The 18,667-nt window shown below is 37.9% G+C and overlaps 1 protein-coding gene across 2 annotated transcripts; it reads right to left on the bottom strand.

Moving 5' to 3' along the window:
* Window positions 1-3,503: 3,503 nt before the first annotated feature.
* sgk2a (serum/glucocorticoid regulated kinase 2a) lies at window positions 3,504-17,244 on the bottom strand. Of its 2 annotated transcripts, none has more exons than XM_073469385.1 (13): window positions 17,154-17,244; window positions 15,051-15,119; window positions 14,202-14,260; window positions 13,255-13,312; window positions 12,391-12,474; window positions 10,144-10,275; window positions 9,001-9,113; window positions 8,880-8,916; window positions 8,655-8,741; window positions 8,274-8,369; window positions 6,906-7,061; window positions 6,521-6,610; window positions 3,504-6,294 (listed from the first exon to the last, which is right to left on the bottom strand). In XM_073469385.1, exons 2-13 carry the CDS (start codon window positions 15,069-15,071, stop codon window positions 6,139-6,141), a joined length of 1,089 nt encoding a protein of 362 aa, XP_073325486.1. In that variant the 5' UTR covers window positions 15,072-15,119; window positions 17,154-17,244; the 3' UTR covers window positions 3,504-6,138. The 2 variants fall into 2 exon arrangements, with proteins under 2 accessions (XP_073325486.1, XP_073325485.1); XM_073469384.1 differs by having other exon boundaries at window positions 14,202-14,257; window positions 17,154-17,234.
* Window positions 17,245-18,667: the final 1,423 nt, after the last annotated feature.

The raw sequence follows: 18,667 nt of genomic DNA, 5'->3' as shown, positions 1-18,667 counted from the left end.
AAAGTCACTGGTGGGTCACTTATTTATGCTAGGCTAACATAGGCTAAACTAACAGGGACTGCTCAACTCCAAATAACATAATAATGAGCTTTAATGAAGGTCTAAACACTTATAAAGATAGCAATCATGGAATGTGTCCTTTAAAGAGTTTTCAACATGATATGGTGGCACAGCTCGCTAAAAAACATTACCCATTATAGGCTAATGCAAAATAGCTTATCTCATCTCATTTTATATCAACGTTGTAAAAATATCCTACAATATTTTTCATTCATTTTGACTCTCAAGTGGTTACAACATTGTGTCATAATAAAAACTCATAGTAGATTTAATTGTAAGCATTTTATTTATTTTCTGGCTTGTCTTCCACAATATTCTGTCAGAGGACACTTATTTTATCACATATAGGCACAAACTAGCTTGTCTATGTCAGAATTCATAGCATAGCATGTTAATTTTGCCCAGCCTGATGTGTGTGTAACCTGTATCCTTCTATGAGTTCACAGATGATAAGTTGTCTTTTTCACTTTGCCTGTCTCATTGCCATCCTCGCACTCATCAACAGCGTTGCTAAGCAACTGTCCTTCACTGTTACTAAAAAAATGCATCCAGACATCTTCTCCAGCAGGAGAATTTATTTATTTGGATAGCTTTGTGAAATCTAGAGCAGATCTTTTGACGTCAGTCCATTTTCCATTTATGAGCAGTTCCTATCATAGATCAGGGATTTAAGAATTTGATATCGTGAAGACTGGAGGCACTACAGAATAAATCATGCAGACCTTCATGTGTATATATTAGGGTGAAATTGCCAGTACTATCGCAATTTTTTCCATGCTTTCCCGTCAACGTGCTTGTCAGCCAGTCTAACATTAAGCTGACCAGAAAATTCATCTCAGTCAGAGAACTGTCACCAATGGGAAGGCCCAAGAAGTATATAAACTTACCTCAAAATCATTACACGAAATATGATAATTTGTTATAAGTGGTGGTCTATTGATGTTGAATTTAATGAATGAAATGAAGCTAAGTCAGTGGTCGCATGTTGGAGTCAGGCAGCTGAGCTGTAGCACCTAAAGGTACATGTACAGTTACCATGTTTGATATGTACTGAAAATGACAGTTCTCATACAAAGTTCATTTTATTACAGCATGCAGCTTCCATACAAAATTAAGGTTTTGTTTTCAAGTGGTCACAGAATATTCTTCTTCTTTTGGTGTAACACTGATGATCAGGACAGAGAAGTTATTCATCTACTGATGGTTTCTGACTCCTACATGAAAACACTTTATATTCTGTTGTTCTGCTCTTGTTAGAGCAGACCTTTCATTATACTTTAATACTATTCTGATCAACCTCCTGTTTGAGGCACGGTGTCTGTAACCTTTTCAGTCCTGAGCCGAAAGTTCTGTTTTCAGACTTTTTCCAATTCATCTGCCTCTCAACGTCTGTCTTTAGCTTCAAATATGGATGTATAGCAATTTTTTCAGAATAAAAACACCTTTAAAGACACTTTTAAAGAAGCATTTGACGTGTTGTATTCAAGATTTGGTGTATTTATACAAATTCCACAGATGTCAGATATAATGAATATAGATTAAAACCATCACAATGACCAATAAATAATACTTAGACATGGGAGTTGCATCTCTAAAGACAGTGTTCACATTTTATAAGAATTTAAGGAGCGTTTAGAAATGAATGGGGCGGCTTTAAATGCTTTTTACCCTTACATGCACAATAAAAATATCAGTGTATAATTCATTAAATATGTGTGCACAATTGCATATCTTTACTCACATGAATGAAATACATCAGTTTTTTGCCATCAAAGAATCTTGTCCTCCTGCAACTTCACATGACAACAACAGTTAAACAAAGAAGTGATTTTATAAACTGGTGTTAAGGTCAACAGTTACTAACATTAATCAGAAAGAAATCAGAAGTCAATGTCAGATATGTACAAGAGAGAAGATTAATGTAAGCTGACACTTTAATTGCCTTTCATATCTTACAAATAAACACCATAAAACTATGGATGCCCATTTACTCCAGTAAAGGAAAAAAATATCATGAAAACTAAGTTTGATGAAAAAATATTCCCATTGTAAGTCTAAGGCCAAGTTTTCTCATCATGTGTTGTGTTAATTTTGACCACTAAGTGGGGCAGTAGTGTAGATTGTGAGTGGTGACCTGGTGGTGATTTGGCCTCAACTCTTGGCCTCAGTTTTGTCTGTTCAGATTAATAATTGACTTGTCGATTGCTTTGGAAAAATTAAAATAAATGAGTCTCTGCTGGTTAAGTGATAAAAACTGATAAGATTCAATGACAAAGGGACGAAACAGCCATCGCAAAAGAGATGAAAAATCCATTACACCAAAAGATAGTGGCAGTCAGCTACTCTGTCACTATATCATGTGTCAAACAGATGCATAATAGATGACTTGGAAGTTTGGGGCTGTCATGATTACTGTATGTTCCTTGCAGATAAATCAGAGTGGTCAAACATGTATCAGTGATGGCAGGCATCAGTAGCATGACAAATGCAGAGCTGTAGTGTGAAGAGTCAGTGTGTTTGTGCAATGAAACAAATTCGGTGCCAAAGGAACTTTGAACGATTGTCTGCTCACCTCTGGTCTGCATGTTGCCTCCGCCAAGTTGCACAACTTTGTGTGTCAGATGTGTATAAATCTGTGTCAGCTTTATTGAAATCTCTCAGAGGTTAATGCTGTATTTAGTAGTGCTCAGTTCACCAGAATGCTTTTAAATTAAGGAACAGGAAAATATAATGATCTAAAATGATGCAGCACCGATTCCAAATGAAACATAAATGAAAACGAGGACACATTTACTGATGCACAGTGTTGACATCACATGCACACAGATTTAGCCTGTATTATCATTCATGATAATACACACACACACACACACACACACACAAAACACACAAACCTGTGCAAGCATCAAAGAGTTAAGCTGCTTCTCTCTTGTACACAAAATGAACAGCACTGTTACCTGCTGAGTGTGTGTTTGTTTTGGGTTCAGTAATCCCACCAATGTATGTTAGCAGCATATACAAACGAATATAGTTTTGCAACTATGTTGGTAACACACACACAAGCACAGTTTACCAAATTATCAGTATTGCTTATTCTATAGATATATAATGTATATCTTATATATCTAAATTTTTGCTAGGTGTGTGTATGTTGTATGCCATGTATTATTCTTATATTCTGCATTGAGCAATTTGTAATTACTGTTATTAGTTGTTTATTTTTCTATTGATATATATTTCTCTCTGCTATGTTGATATGTATATCTACTTTCTATCTATCTATCTATGTCAGCAAAGTTCACTCAGGTCATCACTGAGATATAGTGATTGTTGATAAGCTACAACATTTACAAGATGGTCACTAATTGGTCTATTAAAGAAAAAATACATTATTTCTGTTATGTACACATGTTTAATGGCGCATCCATAAAAGCACATGTAAATGTTTTGACAGCTCTTTGATTTATTAACACGTTTCCTCTGTACACACATACAAACACACGTACTCAGAACTGGATTTTTTGCTTCAGCTGGCATCAGCCCAAGACGCTGCTGCGGGCGGCGTGACCTTACAGTCTTTCATGTCAACCTCTCTGTTTACAGGATCAGTCAGGCAACAACAGCTTGACACGCATGGTTACAGTTGTAGAAGGCAAATGGTGAACAAGGTTGGTGAGAGCAGCATTTTCCATTAATGATTTAGATCATTGAGAAGAAGAAATTAAAGCTGCTGTTTCAAGGACATGATGAGTTATTTCCCTGCAGGCCTATTTGGTTTTTATAGAAAAGCATCTGATACAGTATTCTGTCAATTTGAAGCTTAAACAAAACCAACAGCGTTTTTAAGGAGATAAATAGGGACATACATTGTTCAGGAATTGGAAGAGAAGAGCTTCATTAATGTCCGATGTACAAACAAGACTTAAAGTATGTATATACATGAGATAGTAATAATGAAATGTACAAGTGTATCACCCATCATTGCCAGTGTTAAGCACCATTAAACACAGACTTCATTTCCAAAGCAGAGAGGCACTTCATGGTTTACATTCATATAATCACATTAGTACAGTACAAGTTGCTACTGTATATTGACAGATGTTGCATAGAATATTTTCAATAAAACATTAACTGTTTTAGCATGAAACAAAACTAATGTTATAACTATAACTGTTTGCTATCTACAGGCTGAAATAATCTACAGACGAACATACTTGGAGGAGTTTCTCAGTTCAAATATAGAAAACAAAACCACAGTGCACAGAATAAACAGCCATAATGTCCACATTGAGGTGAGGTTGATTCTCAAAAGGAGCTATATGGAGCATTTTAACATCAGTGCATCATCTACACATTCATTTTGACACTTTGGTATAGTTTCCATAAACAAACGAGACCACTGTTGAGAGGACGGAGAGCTTCTGTCTCACACCAGGTGCATCAACACCATGTTATATATCATATTACTTTTAATATTACTTTTAGCTGTTTTTTCATGTGATTTCTTTTCTTTTAGTCCTTAATGAAGAAAAAAAACCATATTGGTCGAGATTTTGTCATTAGTCTGTCACCTCACACACTTCTGCAGACCGAAAGCTTCAGCTCTCTTTGCAATTTGAAAATCAGTGCCATCTTGTTTTAAGTGTAAAGAAATGAACTTTACGAACATAATAACGAACATTTCAAAATGCAGTTTGGGAGACTGATACTGCACAAGAATCTATCTGCCACCAGAAATGCAGCAGTTTCCTTGTAAAACCTAAAAACAGTGTAAAATCCATTAGTGGCTGCCAGTCATCTCATTAATGGACTGTTTCCCTCTGCATATCATATCAATGTGACAAAAACATACATTGTGTATTGATGACTGATGTTAAAATGCAAACATTGTACTGCTAAGCAGTATATTTTACCAAGTGTTTAGTGTGTTTGTGTGAGGCTTTTTATTCTGGCTTTCTGGATGTCAACCCGTTTCAAAGCACTGGTGAACCCAGAGATTATCATTATGTTCGTGTTCACAAAAGAAATGTTTTCACTCAGATCTGTTTTCTATTTAAACAAGAATAGTGAGATAGACAACATGAAGGGCTTAATTGTCCTGAAGGATGAAAGCAAACACAGTTTGTATGCAATTTTCCTCGGGCACAAGCCTATTTTTTTGCATCTGATGTGAGGCAATTTTCATGGCATCATTGCTCTTCGAAATCACAAGTTTCACATTGGCTAGGCTACTGCAGATCAATGAGCATCAAAATACTGTTTTCAATGTGACTGAGGAAGATTCTTACAATTAATAACAAAGATAACAAAGAGTTTACATGTTTTATTATTCAGCCTATATTAAACATCAGCCGCCATATTTAGGTTGATGTATATTAACATTTGGGATGATCCTCTCTGTCTGTTTCACCTGTTGCTGCTTTGAAATGAGACGAAGATTTAGAAGGGACAAGCTCATGTGATTGGTCATTACTGAAGCTCGTCACTACTCGATCTGCTGATTCTGCGTTTCTCCAGCTAATAATGTATTGAATCCAGCTCCCATGTTGTGCTCAGATGTGCCAGGTTTGCCTCAATGGCTGTGGTCACCAAAATTGCAAAAAAGGGCATTTGTGACCGGAAATTTTTCTTGCGCTTGCATCTGTGCACTATTTCAGGAAATTAGAGCCCTAAGTTTGGATGTACACAGGAAGACAACATTATGTTTACTTTTTCTTTTTAAACAGACAAAACACAGTATGATCATGTCCGTCCACAAAAGACTTATAAAACACATCTTTTAGATAATTCCAGCCTCTTTATTCCATTGCAAATGAATGGAATAAAGATAATTTGAACTGCATCTTTAAGATGCCCCTACTTCTTCTATCTCTTTAAGAACAGACCTGGGACTTCCAGGATTACATATTTTAACCTTAACTGACTCCACTCCAGGCGAGCTCCCTTTCTGCTGGACCCTCAGGAAATACCTTCAGTCGTCAAAAACGATAGACGGCATGTGGGATTTCTGCAATGGTACGAAAGGAGCTCTATCAAATCATTCCCCCTGTTCAAACATTTGAACAGTCAGCTCCCGCCTCACAGAAAGCTGTCGTCTGTGGCGACAAAAGAGAATCCATTGAAGGCGTTGCTGGAGCTCGTGCTGGCGTTGAACTCCGGGGTCCGACTCACCGAGCTAGGAACCATTTCTCTGGTGAACTCTGGATCAATATGCTGAGTATCAGCTGGGCCTCTCTGACAGATGAGACAATTTATGTAAGTGAGGATTACGGGATTTAAGAAAATATGCAAAGTCACTCAGATTTAGAAAATAATGCAAGAGGGGGTTTTGTTGGCTGATGCCACTGGAAAATATGTTGAAGGTAAATGACTGAAGAGGGGATATTTGACAGTACAGGTGTGCACAGATGTCTAGAGACACAGCTGACAAAAGATTTACAGGCAGCCTGAAACAACTCACCACATTGGGGTTGTAAGGAGGAGTGATTCTCTTGTGGTCAAGGTCGTCCCAGTTGATTGGAGAGAAAAAGGTGTGGTTCTTTATTTCTAACTATAAATAAAAGAAAGAAAAGTTATACATGTGTGCTATACTGTATAAAGGATTAAGAATTCAAACACATTTATGAGGACAAACGGAAACTTCAACAGATGTTTGTACAATTATCTTTGACATTTTCTCGGGGGCACTGGGTGCAGATCTGTTCTCAGAAAAGGTCCAAACTAGCAGGCGTGACTAAGTTAAATTTATTGGAGGAGTCCATTGAAAAACATCCTTTGTCTAAGACTAGGCTTATTTCTTGTCTGGGAAACCATCTGAAAGCATTTTTTGAACATAACACACTCACAAAGTCGGCAATGGCCCCGAGGCGTCTGTGCTGGTCCTTCTGTAGAAGTCCCACCAGCAGAGAAGTGACGGCGGCAGACTTCCCTGGAGGCAGCGGCAGCGGTTTGTGGAGGATCCCATCGTACATTTCACCAACGTCACGGCTGTAGAAAGGAGGCTGAAGCAGAGGGATCAGCTCTAACAAGAGTATAAAATGATACCATGCAATATAACATATATATTTAAAATATACCAAAAGCTCAGATATGTCCACTTGTAATGCAATTCATGTTCGCCATTTAAAGACCTTGACTCTGTGGTGTTAATCTTGTCTTCATTATTCGTGGTTACTATTATGAATGTACAGCTTGTTTTTAAGATATGTGTGTGTATGTGTGTGTGCTTTTATGACCCGAGTGTGAGGCAGGTGAAGAAGGGAAAAGTGTTACAAATACATAGACAAATACATAATAGCAAAATAGACACATTTTATATGTGTAAACAACGGTCTACAGCCATGCTTAGGCACAGCTGTGCCAACATCAGTGGGCTAACATGCTCAAAATGACAATGATAAAATGGTGATATTTAGCTGGTACAGCAATATTTACCATGCTCACCATCTTAGTTTAGTGTGTTAGCATGCTAACATGTGCTAATTAACACTAAAACACAGAGCTGATGGGAATGTGATAATATTTTGCTGGTTTTTGGTCACATTTTGACCTTATGGTTAGAGGAAAAGTCACTACAGTACTAAAGTGATTACAGCTCATCCTGAGGGAAACATGAATGTCTGCACAAAATTTCATGGCAATCCATCTAATAGTTGGTAAGTTATTTCACTTGAAACCACAGATATTAACCTGTTGGTAGTGTCAAAGGATCACCAGAAGACACAAGGATTTCTCCTCTGCGGACCATGAATTATGTATAAAATTTCATGGCAATCCATCCAACAGTTGTTGAGATTCTGTCTAAACCAAAGTGATTGCCCAACCGACTCACCAACAGACCAAGATTGTCGTCCATAGAACTATGCAGCTTGCACAGATACTGAGGGCCAAACTTCTGTTACAGTTTATTGCGAATATTCATGAGGAGGATGAATCCTAACATATTAATGATTCTCTGACCTTGTGTCTCTAGCACTGCCATCAGGCAAAAAAATATTGAAACCTTACCGGCAGATTGCTGCGAAATTTCCTGAGCACATTCTTAATCTCCAGAGGCTGAACCTTTTCTAGTCTGGACACTCCAGGAGATTTCCTTTAGCACCACCCTCAGTGTTTTTGTCAACTTGGCATGCAAGATTTACTGTTTTGCAGTCTCATATGAAGAAGTTTCCAAAAGGATAACGTACAAATCAGCCAGACACAAACAGACATACCAAGCTGTAGATCATTTCATAGAGCACTGCTCCCAGACACCACCAGTCCACTGTCCTGTCATACGGCTCCTTACGAAGAACCTCTGGTGCCAAGTACTGCAGACAGATACAGACAGAAAAACATGCAGAAAGAGATAGAAAAGTTGAAAAAGGAGAAAAAAGAGGAAAAGAAGCTAAACGTCATGGGCAAATCATCTCTCTACAGCTGGATTTTTTAAACTAGACTGCAAGTCAACAATTCCTATTTAAAAAACCCACACATTTTAATTTAGAGCTTAAAAAAAACCCGTACAATCTAAAAGCAAATCATGTGTGATATACAGTATGATTTTCTGCAAAAAAAGTCATCCAGTGTCCTTTTCCTGTTTACTTTCCACTCACTTCTGGAGTCCCACAGAAAGTCGACGTAGTTCCCTCTGGTTCTACACCTTCTTTGCACAGCCCAAAATCTGTCAGCACCACATGGCCCTGCACACACGGAACACAAGCAGGAACTCTATTTCCATTTCAGTCACACAAGTAATTAAATACAATACAATACAATAAAGACCTGAACATATGGAGGAGTGGAAGTTTACAGAAACAAATGTGTGGAACTGGACTCACCTGACAGTCTAAGAGGATATTCTCTGGCTTCAAATCTCTGCAACAGACAAGAGCAAGCAGATAATCAAGACAGAGAGCAACATTTGTGAATTTATTATATTTCAATGAATAAAAGTCTGACCTGTAAACGATGTTGAGAGAGTGAAGATAGCCGATAGCGCTCGCTACCTCGGCTGTGTAGAACCTGGCTCTGGGCTCTGAGAAACACCTCTCTCTTTGCAGGTGGAAGAACAACTACAGAAAGACAGGAGGAGAGAGAAAGGTGAGTGGATGGATGGCAGGAGGGAGCATAGAGAGAATGGAGGGAGAAATTAAAATGACGTTAGAGGAGGAAAGAGAATTGAGGGATGAAGAAACATGCAAACTGACAGACTGTTGGAGGAAACCCAGAAGAGATCATTTTACAAATGAAACATTAATTTAAAAAATACTTTCAACCAGGATCTGGGTTAAAACACAAGGTAGAACAAAAACACAGCAAAGTGTTAAAAATTGTTGTTTTCCATGCTGGCGAGCTAAGTCTGATTTTATCTGACATGCGTAAATAAAGGATTACTTATTAAGACATTGTTACGGTGCAGCCTGATGTGTCCGAGTTGAACAACGAGGAAACAAAATGTACAAGAATAAAATGGTGAAACAGGTTTTACTTCAGTTCATAACAATATGGACTTCACACAGATAGCCCTTAAAACTACAACCCTGCCATAATAAAATAAAATCAAACACTAAAGATGTCAGGTGTAGTATTTTTACATATCAAAACAATAGTTTGACATTTTGGGAAATACACCGTTTGCTTTCTTGTCAAGAATCAGATGAGAAGATTGATACCACTGTCATGTCTATGCAGCTAGCAGCTGGTTAGCCTAGCTCAGCATAAAGACTGGAACCAGGAGGAACAGCTAATAGAAAACTAGTAGCATCTTGTCAGTGATAGCAGTACTGCTACTAATAATGTCTCTCAGATCCTGTTGCTTCCTGTCTTCCAGCATGTTACTAATTGATCTATGAGCAGTTAAAGCATATGACACATCGTAAACACGGTTTTAATATAGTGGTAGACAATGCCCTTTATTATAGGAAACATCTACTATCTGAAGACAAACATGGTTAACACAACCAATAAATGTGACGTCATAGTGCCAATCTGTCGCAGCTTATTTCTATCTATACTAAGACTCGGCTCACTTCAGAAAGGCCTTGAAAAATTTCCACCAAAAAGAAGCTTTCTTTATTTATCTATTCAGTTCATGACACATACCTCTCCCCCGTTCACATAATCCAGGACAAAGTAGAGCTTCTCTGGAGTCTGGAAGGAGTAGTGGAGCCGAACTAGAAATGGATGTTTCAGACTCTTCAGCAGCACGTTTCTCTCTGCCATAATGTTCTTTTGCTAAGGAGGGAAAAGAGAAAAATAAGTTGGAAACTTAGTTAATTTGGGGAAAAGAGTGGTCTGTTTGTTTGTTTCTCATACACAAATGCATCTTATTTGCTAAAAACCTTAAATGACACATTTAATTATCCCATGAAATGAAAAGCTTGCTTATGTCCCAATGTCACAGGATACATAAAAATTGTCGGCCCCAAGAGCAAGGGATCTAAAAAAACCCTTAAACAATAAAAGACAGGAAGTGTGCAGGAATTTGAATGTTTTCATGGATGATTTCCTGGATTTTTCATGACAACCTGAAGTTCAAAGGCTTGTTTTGATTCTTCATGTTCTGTATTTATCATATGGTTCATGGCTTTCATCACCTTGCTTTTCATGTTCCTTTCTGCTGTATAGTGTATCAAACATGCTTTAAGAAAACGGCAAAATCCTTGTTTGTTTGGACACATGCTCCTAGACAAAAATATACATATAATCTTATTAAATTACAGGAGTGAATAAATAATGCAGTATTTCTGCCTGCAGAGACAGTCTGCTTTGAAGAAGAAACTAGAGATGCACGGTAGAGACGGAAAGAAGCTGAGGAAGAAGGTGGAGGACGAGCAGACAGAGCAGGCAGCGATAAGGAGAAGAGTCAAAGAAAAGAGTCACAAGGGAAATGAGACGAGACGAGACGAGTCACGAGGGAGTGGAGTGTGAGGGGAAAAAGAGGAGACAAAGCAGCATTATGAGAAAACTAAGTCTGTTTCTCTCCGTGTTGGCATCTTGTGTGAGCGAAAACTGCAAAATTCAAACGTGATCAGTGAAAAGACCTCAGAGTGAGATGGTGATGACTAGATTAAATCCCACAAACACACCCGGGACACAGAAAACACATTCTTCTAAACACAGACACTCTATATTGAAGAGTTTTTGATATGGTTTGTGGGACACAGTTCAATTTGAAGTCAGCTATTTTAGCACATGTAGTACCAATATACAGTACATAATGTATTTTCAGTTGATAAATCTTTGCATACTCTGCAAAAAAAGGCATTTATTTTATATCAATTAATTTCACCTTCAGTGTGAGTGAGCACACTTCAGTTCTCTTTAGATTATGTTGCCTTTTCTTGCTTTATCTTCAAATTTAAAGTAAAATAATAATAGTATGATCACATTTGGCAACTAAAATGTGGATTTTCCACACTACATTTTTTTTTTTGTATTATTTACTAGCTCTTTTTATTGTTCAATAATGTTTGCTTTTGTATTATTTCTCGTTTTAAAGGTAAGATGTATCACAAAAGTGTCACAACAGCTGAAGAGAAAATATTCGTCTGGGTGCTAATTGAGAGGTTTAGTGTGCAATAATAGTCTAAATGCTGTTAAATGCTATTAGCTCTGAGGGAAATAATTAGCCAGTGAGTGAGGAACAAATGTGCCGTGCAAAACTAGAGGACACGAGAGTCTGACCCACCCACAATGGCTCAGTCAGGAAACATTAAAGGGACATATGTTAACTTTAACGAGGGAAAGGTCACCGTATTCATCAGATGTCTTGGACTTAGAAGTCCCATAGAAGTTTCAGAAAGTTACAGAAACACTTAAAGAGAAGAAGGTAACACACCAACCATCTCTTTTCTAAACACCACTTCCACTCGAGCAGAAGCAAACACTCCAAATAAAACGAGTGACAAGTGTGTTTGATCAGATATCCTCTCTGAGAGGTTGCTCAGTTTGTTTTCTGGGTGTTGTAAAATCTGTCCTTTGTACAGAACAAGCTGTAGATTAGATAAGATTCAGATCATGTTGCTGGGTCAAAAACACTGTTTACTAATAACACTCAAAGATACTCGCACACATTTTCCTCTTGGCTAGCTCTGAGACATTTTCCACCTTCATCTACTTCAGCCTGGGGCAGCAGAACACTGTGCAGTTCAACATTTATTTATCTATTTTAATTTTCTGATGTCTGTAAGTTATGCCTGCTTAATCACTTGAGATCATGTTGAGGGTCTCAATTTAATTTTCAAATCAAGACTCTCCTCCGTCATCTAACGGCAAAAAAAACTCACGAGGCCAGAGAGGAACAGCCGTCGAAAAACAGAACAAAATGTTCATTACAGCAGAGCCCACCTCTTTTTTCTTCAGGATGACTTTCTTCTGCAGCACTTTGACGGCGTAGAATTTGTTGTCGGCTTTTAGCTTGGCGAGCAGGACCTGCATGAAGGTTTGTTTGTTAGCGGTTTGTTTGGTAAACACAGTGTGCGCCACTATCCCGGACATTACGTCATAGCCCTCTGAGAACAGCGCACACAACACAGATATGTGAGCTGTGGAAACAGATGATACTGGGAAATCTGAGAAGTGTGTTGATACAAAGAAAAAAAAAAGCTCTGACATCGCCCTGTGGCCAGTATACACATTATTAACATGACGTTTACATAGAAATACAAAACTGACGACAAAGGAAAGTAATCATTAAGACTTTACTGTCTTCCTCCTGTGAAACACTCCTCTGCTGCTGCTTCATTTATAGTATTTTGCTGTTATGATGTTGAGGTAACCTTAAGAGGCCTCCGTGGAATGGAAAGTTAATGATTCATGAAGCAGGCAGCACATTTTGATCAGACAGTAGTCAGCAGGTAGACTCTCTGTGACCCTGTCTGCAATGTCAGCAACAGCTCACTATCTCTCTCTCTATCTCTTTAAGTCTCTCTCCTCTGTCAGGAACAAGGTCAGTACAATGAAATCGCTGCTCTAATTAGATCAACTGAGAGAGTAACTCTTAATCTGTGTGACCTACCATTAATTCAGGGTCTATCAGGGTTATTCATCCTTAACGTCACCCCATGTAAATCTAGTCTAAAACCACTTTCACTGAGGAGTCCCTGTTGGTGCATATGTGACCTGAATGAGTTACAATAAGGAAACAGCTGAAAGAAAAATACAAGATATATCCAACCATAAATAGATAAATAAGTAATTGTTCAGTGTTACCTTTCCAAAGGTCCCTTTGCCAATGACAGCCAAGAAGTCAAAGTCAGTGGGTCTGGCACTGAAACAAGAAAAGAGAGTGATCTATTAAGTGCATTGTGTTGTACTGGCAGACAAAATTAACCTCTGACGCACTTTATTTATAAAAGCTTACAAAAGGTGGAAAAGCTATCAGAAATATGTCAAAATTGACCCATCTCTCAAAAGTGACTTTTATCTTAAAGTATAAGTTAACCCTCAAATGAAAATTCATAATCTACTCATCCTCAATGCCGATGGAGAGTCGGGCAAAGTTTCGTAGTCCACAAAACATTTCTGGAGCTTCACAGCAAAACAGTGTTGCAGCATTCTCCTAAACAGCTAAAGTAGATGGAACTTGTTTTAAAATGACACCATAAAGCTCGTCTGGCATAATCCAAGTGTCCTGATGCTGTGAGATCCCAAACTGATTTGAAAAGACATTACTGAAACCCTACACACGGTTGGGTGCACGCTAACGCTTTAAGCTTAGCAGCTACAGTGAAGGGTTCAGCTTTAAAATGGGCGTAAATTATGTCTTTTCAGATCTATCTGGGATCTCGGGGCTTCCAGAGAGCTGTATGGAGCCATTTTATGTTGTTTTTAAGGAGAATGCTGCAAACTGTGAAGCTCCAGAAATGTTTTGTGGACTACATAACTTCACCTGACTTTCCATCAGAATGAGTGTGAGTAGATAATGACTGAATTTTCATTTTTGGGTGAACTTGTCCTTTAAGGAATCTGCATTTTGATGCATAAAATACAGAAAATTGTCAGCTATATAAATCACTAAACATGCTGTTTGTGGTATTTGTACTGACTTAAGGTACAAGATTGTCTCACAATATCTGATCCATCCTGACAATACATTAAGTTGTGTATCAAAATAAATTCCTCTTTGTATGACATAAAAAGATCTACATGTCACTGACTGTGGATTTGCTGAAGGTCCCAGGTTGACATCATCATGAGAAGAGGATGGTGACCGCTGCTGGAGGACAAAGAAAACACAAATTAGCAAAAGGAATAAAACACTTTGCATTCACTTATCTAAATAAACATGTAAACCATCTAAAAACATTCATTCACTCGCACAATTCATCATCAGCATCACTCAGCATAACTGAGTACACACTAATAAATGCTATTTGCAGGTGAAAGCATGACATTGTGTCCACATTTTCATTTTAAGTGGGTTTTTTTTAAAAGGTTTTATGTCCATGCTGAAATACTTAACCAATATGAAAATATTTGAATATCCTCTGGCTCTGGTTGGCAAACAACAATTTAATATAATATATATGTATTTTAACTGGAGCATGAGCACAAATGCATTTTTCATTTTTATTTGGAGACAAAATGGTCTCAGTGAACAGAAGAGAAAAACATGAGGATCTGTGTCTGTGTCTCATTGCTGCATGATTACTGTGTCATTACAGAACTTTGTAATCTGTTGGATATATCTAATGATCCATACTCGATCACACTGTGGCTGCGTTTCCTGACATGACCTCATGTAATGTTACATACATGGCATATCATGGCAAATCTTGTTGGGTAATCTACAGCACTAACAAACACACATCCTTGCTAATGATAGGTTGCCACAGACATTTGATAAACAATCAACCTTTTCTTAAAAACTGGATTTTGAAACTTTGCTGTTGGCAGATCCTCTGTCACATGATTAGACAGCCCAAAATTGAGTAAATAAAAGGCATCAGGGCAAGAATAACAGAGTGGTTCTCTGTGTACAAGATTTAAAAACTTAAGACACTCACATTACAGTGCGCCATGGCCATTAACCATTCCACTCCCACCAGAGATCCAGCATCAGTGTCTGACCGAACCTGTGAGAGGAGAGGAGGCGTTCAGGGGATCCTGCCAACCTTTTTCTCATGTCGGCGATAACTCTCTCATGAGCCCGCACTCAGAAGAAGCTTCCGTTGTGTGTGTGTTCATGCGTGTGTGTTTCCTAGTCCGCTGCTGACCTCAGTAGGAACAAGAAGAGCTGGTAGTTCTAGTTTTTAGGAGCAAGATGCTGGAACAACATGGTGTACTGTGTGTGTGTGTGTGTGTGTGTGTGTGTGTGTGTGTGTGTGTGTGTGTGTGTGTGTGTGTGTGTGTGTGTGTAGGGAGTGTAACAGTGAGCACGTTTACATGGTAAATATTGTTGTGTCATTCTCATATCTGTCAAAACATACGGGTTGACCAAGGTCTCACACACAGTTGTGTTTCCATCACTTCAGAAGACATTACATTCACTTACATTCACTGAGACTCAGCCTCAACTAATCTAACCCCAATCTAAGGCTAACATCGCCCCAACCTTCTACCTAAACTTTAATCATTCACCTTATGGGGACTTTTGAAAAATTATGCTTAGGTGACGTATAATTATTATTTTGAAGTGTACTGTTTCAGTCCACTGATAATATTTTGGACAATAAAGTATATTGTCAAATATGCTGCCTCTATAAGTATATGTACGTATATATATTGATTGGCATCAGCCCCAAAAACCCAGTATCGGTATGGTTGATTTTTCTCAGGGCAAAAGATTTGCACACCTGTGGATCGACCGATGTGTAGGAGAAGACCAGGGGTCGACAAAATCAGAACAAAAAAACAACGGTTCAGTACACAGATTACAACCTGATAAAGATCTGTGTCATTTCTTTGTAATTAAAAGTGACGAGGACAGTGTGTTGGAGTTTTGTGTTCCAACAGTTTTTTCTGTCAGACTGCAGTTCCTGTAGTTTAATAAAGTCGTCACGCACAGATCTACATTAAATCAAACCAGCTGCGATTTTATCCCAGAATGAACTGTCTTTCACTCATAATATTTGGAGATTAATAACTATCTGGAGAACCTTATGTCAAAATTTAACAACAAATGAACGTGTATGTTTAGTTTGAACTCCATGATCAAACACTGACTGACTAAACACTTTATAACTTGAGCTGTGCTTTCAACAATTGATGCTCCCTGTTGCAAATGAATGTACATGTATTATATATTACTGCTGATTGCTTTCTGTTCCCACAGAAATACTGCATGAATAAAAGCCTTGTGGTCTGCTGTGCAAAACTATATATTATTTATAAATTGTCCACTTCAGAGCAGTTTTTCAAAATACTTATCTATAGGAACCACATAGGAAACAGGGCAAATATGGACTAAATTTATATGAAATTCAATTAACAACGTAAACAGAAAATGTGATACTTAATACCTCACAGCAAAGGATTGCTAATAAATAAAGGCACAGAGAATCACAGTAATCTTCCAAAGGCGAGTAAATCTACAATCTACAATATCAACAACACTCTGGGGAAACTTCCTGATTCAAACAGCTGCTCTCTGTCCAAAGGTTTACTCCTCACAGCTCCAAAAATCTCCACAAATTAAATATAAACTCACACATCAGTTACTACAGAGCCTTCTCCTGTACATCATGACTTTTCATGAGGGATAAAATCTACAAGTTAGTGATCTGAACAGCAGTGAAAAAAGTTTCTCAGCACAGATTCAAAGACCAACAAAACGTGATGAGAATCCTATAAAAGCCATCCCAGCCTGAACTCTGCATAAACTAATAGTTATATCACAGGAAGCTCATTAACCTGAGGTCACTATAAACTCAAGTGTCTCAGACTCTTTTTAAGAGCACACCAGATGTTCACGTTTTACCACTGCAGCACAATACTGCTACAAACAATAAGATTAGCGTGATTAGATTAGATCAATTTTTAATCTACAACTATGCTTGCACATGTTTTATCCCCCAACATAAACAACGTGAAAACAATCTCTTTAATTCAGGAGTAAACAGGCACAGATAATCGTGGTTATCAGTGTGAACTCAGTCCAGTTTGCTCACCTGTGTACAGAGGATGGTGTCAGTGTGCAGACAGTGTGCTCGGCTCAGGACACTGAGGAGAGTCTCAACACAGAGCAGACAGCTGCAGGAGGCTCACTGCTGAAGCTGATCTCAGGTCAGGTTTTTACGAAGGAAGGTCGACTTGAAGAGAGAGAGAGTGAATCATTGATGCAAACTTACTGAGCTTCACAATAAGGCGGAGACTGTGACTGTGACTGTGTGTGTGTGTGTGTGTGTGTGTGTCAGAGGACTGGTTTGTCCAGACTTCAAAATAATTTAACTTCCGCACTGTTCTTGGCTTTCAAAATAAGACATGTAGCCTTTACTTTTTTGGACATTAATCTACTTTTTTAGAAAAAAAAACAAAACAAAAACAAAAAAACAGTAGAAGTTATTGTGTCTTGATCGCATATCTTTGGTGCACAGGAGATGATTAAGACATGCATACTAGCTAATGTAACTGATGTAGCCTAATGCTAGTAAGACAGTGCTAACATTAGCTTATATTTCTCTTGACATACGCCTGTATTTAAAAAATTGTTCAGCAATTTGGGAAATATGCTCATTTTCTTTCTTTGCAAGGGTAAAATGGGATGAGACCACAATCTGTGTGTTTAGTAATGTTACGAAGCTGGAGCTAGGAAGCAATTAGCCTAGCTTAGCATTGAAACATAGACTATTGGGAAACAGCTTGCCTAACTGGGCTGCTAAAACACTTCTTTTTTTTTTACTTCCAAAACACATTAAACAAAGGAGAAGAGAAACGACTTGTGTTATTAGTGAGCTTTGGAGGTGTTACAGACATGTTTTTGAACTGTTAGCTGTTTCCTCCAGCTCTGTAGTTAGCTTAATGCACAGACACGAATGTGGTGTCCATCTTCCCATCTAACTCTTAGAAGGGAAGAAAGAAATGAAATGAAAACCATCATATTATCTGAAATAACATATTTGTAAAACCTAATACATTTGTACCGTATGTGACTTGTGGTCTACTGTATGCTACCTAATAAAAAAGACAATACGGCTTTTGGCTAATCATGTGTGTCAACTCACTCTTGTGCAAGACATGAACATGATGTGCTAACGTTAGCCAACAACCCTTCTCAAACAAAGTGATAGATATTAGTTTATAAGCTGGAAATACTGATTTAATTTATATATATTCCTTTTGAAATTTCTTTTTCATAAACATAGACAGTGTTTAAAATATTACATGTATAGAAATATTGAGAAATCCTGCTCTTGCCATCATTTGATTCAGATGAGCAGCTTTATCCTTCACTCCTACTGCCAACTTAAAAAAAGATTTGGTGTTGCAATAATTATCCGTCTCTGGTCAGGTTTTTTCAACAAAAAAGTTACATTAACTAGTTAAAATTTGTTAAAAGCACATCTACTAATTTTCACTTGTTGAAAGCAGAGCATGACCTCAATTTTAGGGAGTAAAAGATTCTGATATCAATAGCCTATATCTGCTGATAAACACACATTTTTTGCAATGATCACTCAAATAC

The sequence above is a fragment of the Pagrus major genome, chromosome 7, assembly GCF_040436345.1.
Source record: "Pagrus major chromosome 7, Pma_NU_1.0".
Taxonomy (NCBI): Eukaryota; Metazoa; Chordata; class Actinopteri; order Spariformes; family Sparidae; genus Pagrus; species Pagrus major.
This window is presented reverse-complemented; position numbering and strand designations above follow the sequence as displayed.

Coding starts and splice junctions, on each gene's coding strand:
- sgk2a (XM_073469385.1), bottom strand. CDS start 15,071: ATGGCCATGGCGCACTGTAAT. Junction 9,114..10,143: donor ATTATGTGAACGGGGGAGAG/GTATGTGTCATG, acceptor GTCTTTCTGTAG/TTGTTCTTCCACCTGCAAAG. Junction 8,742..8,879: donor ATATCCTCTTAGACTGTCAG/GTGAGTCCAGTT, acceptor CCGTGTGTGCAG/GGCCATGTGGTGCTGACAGA.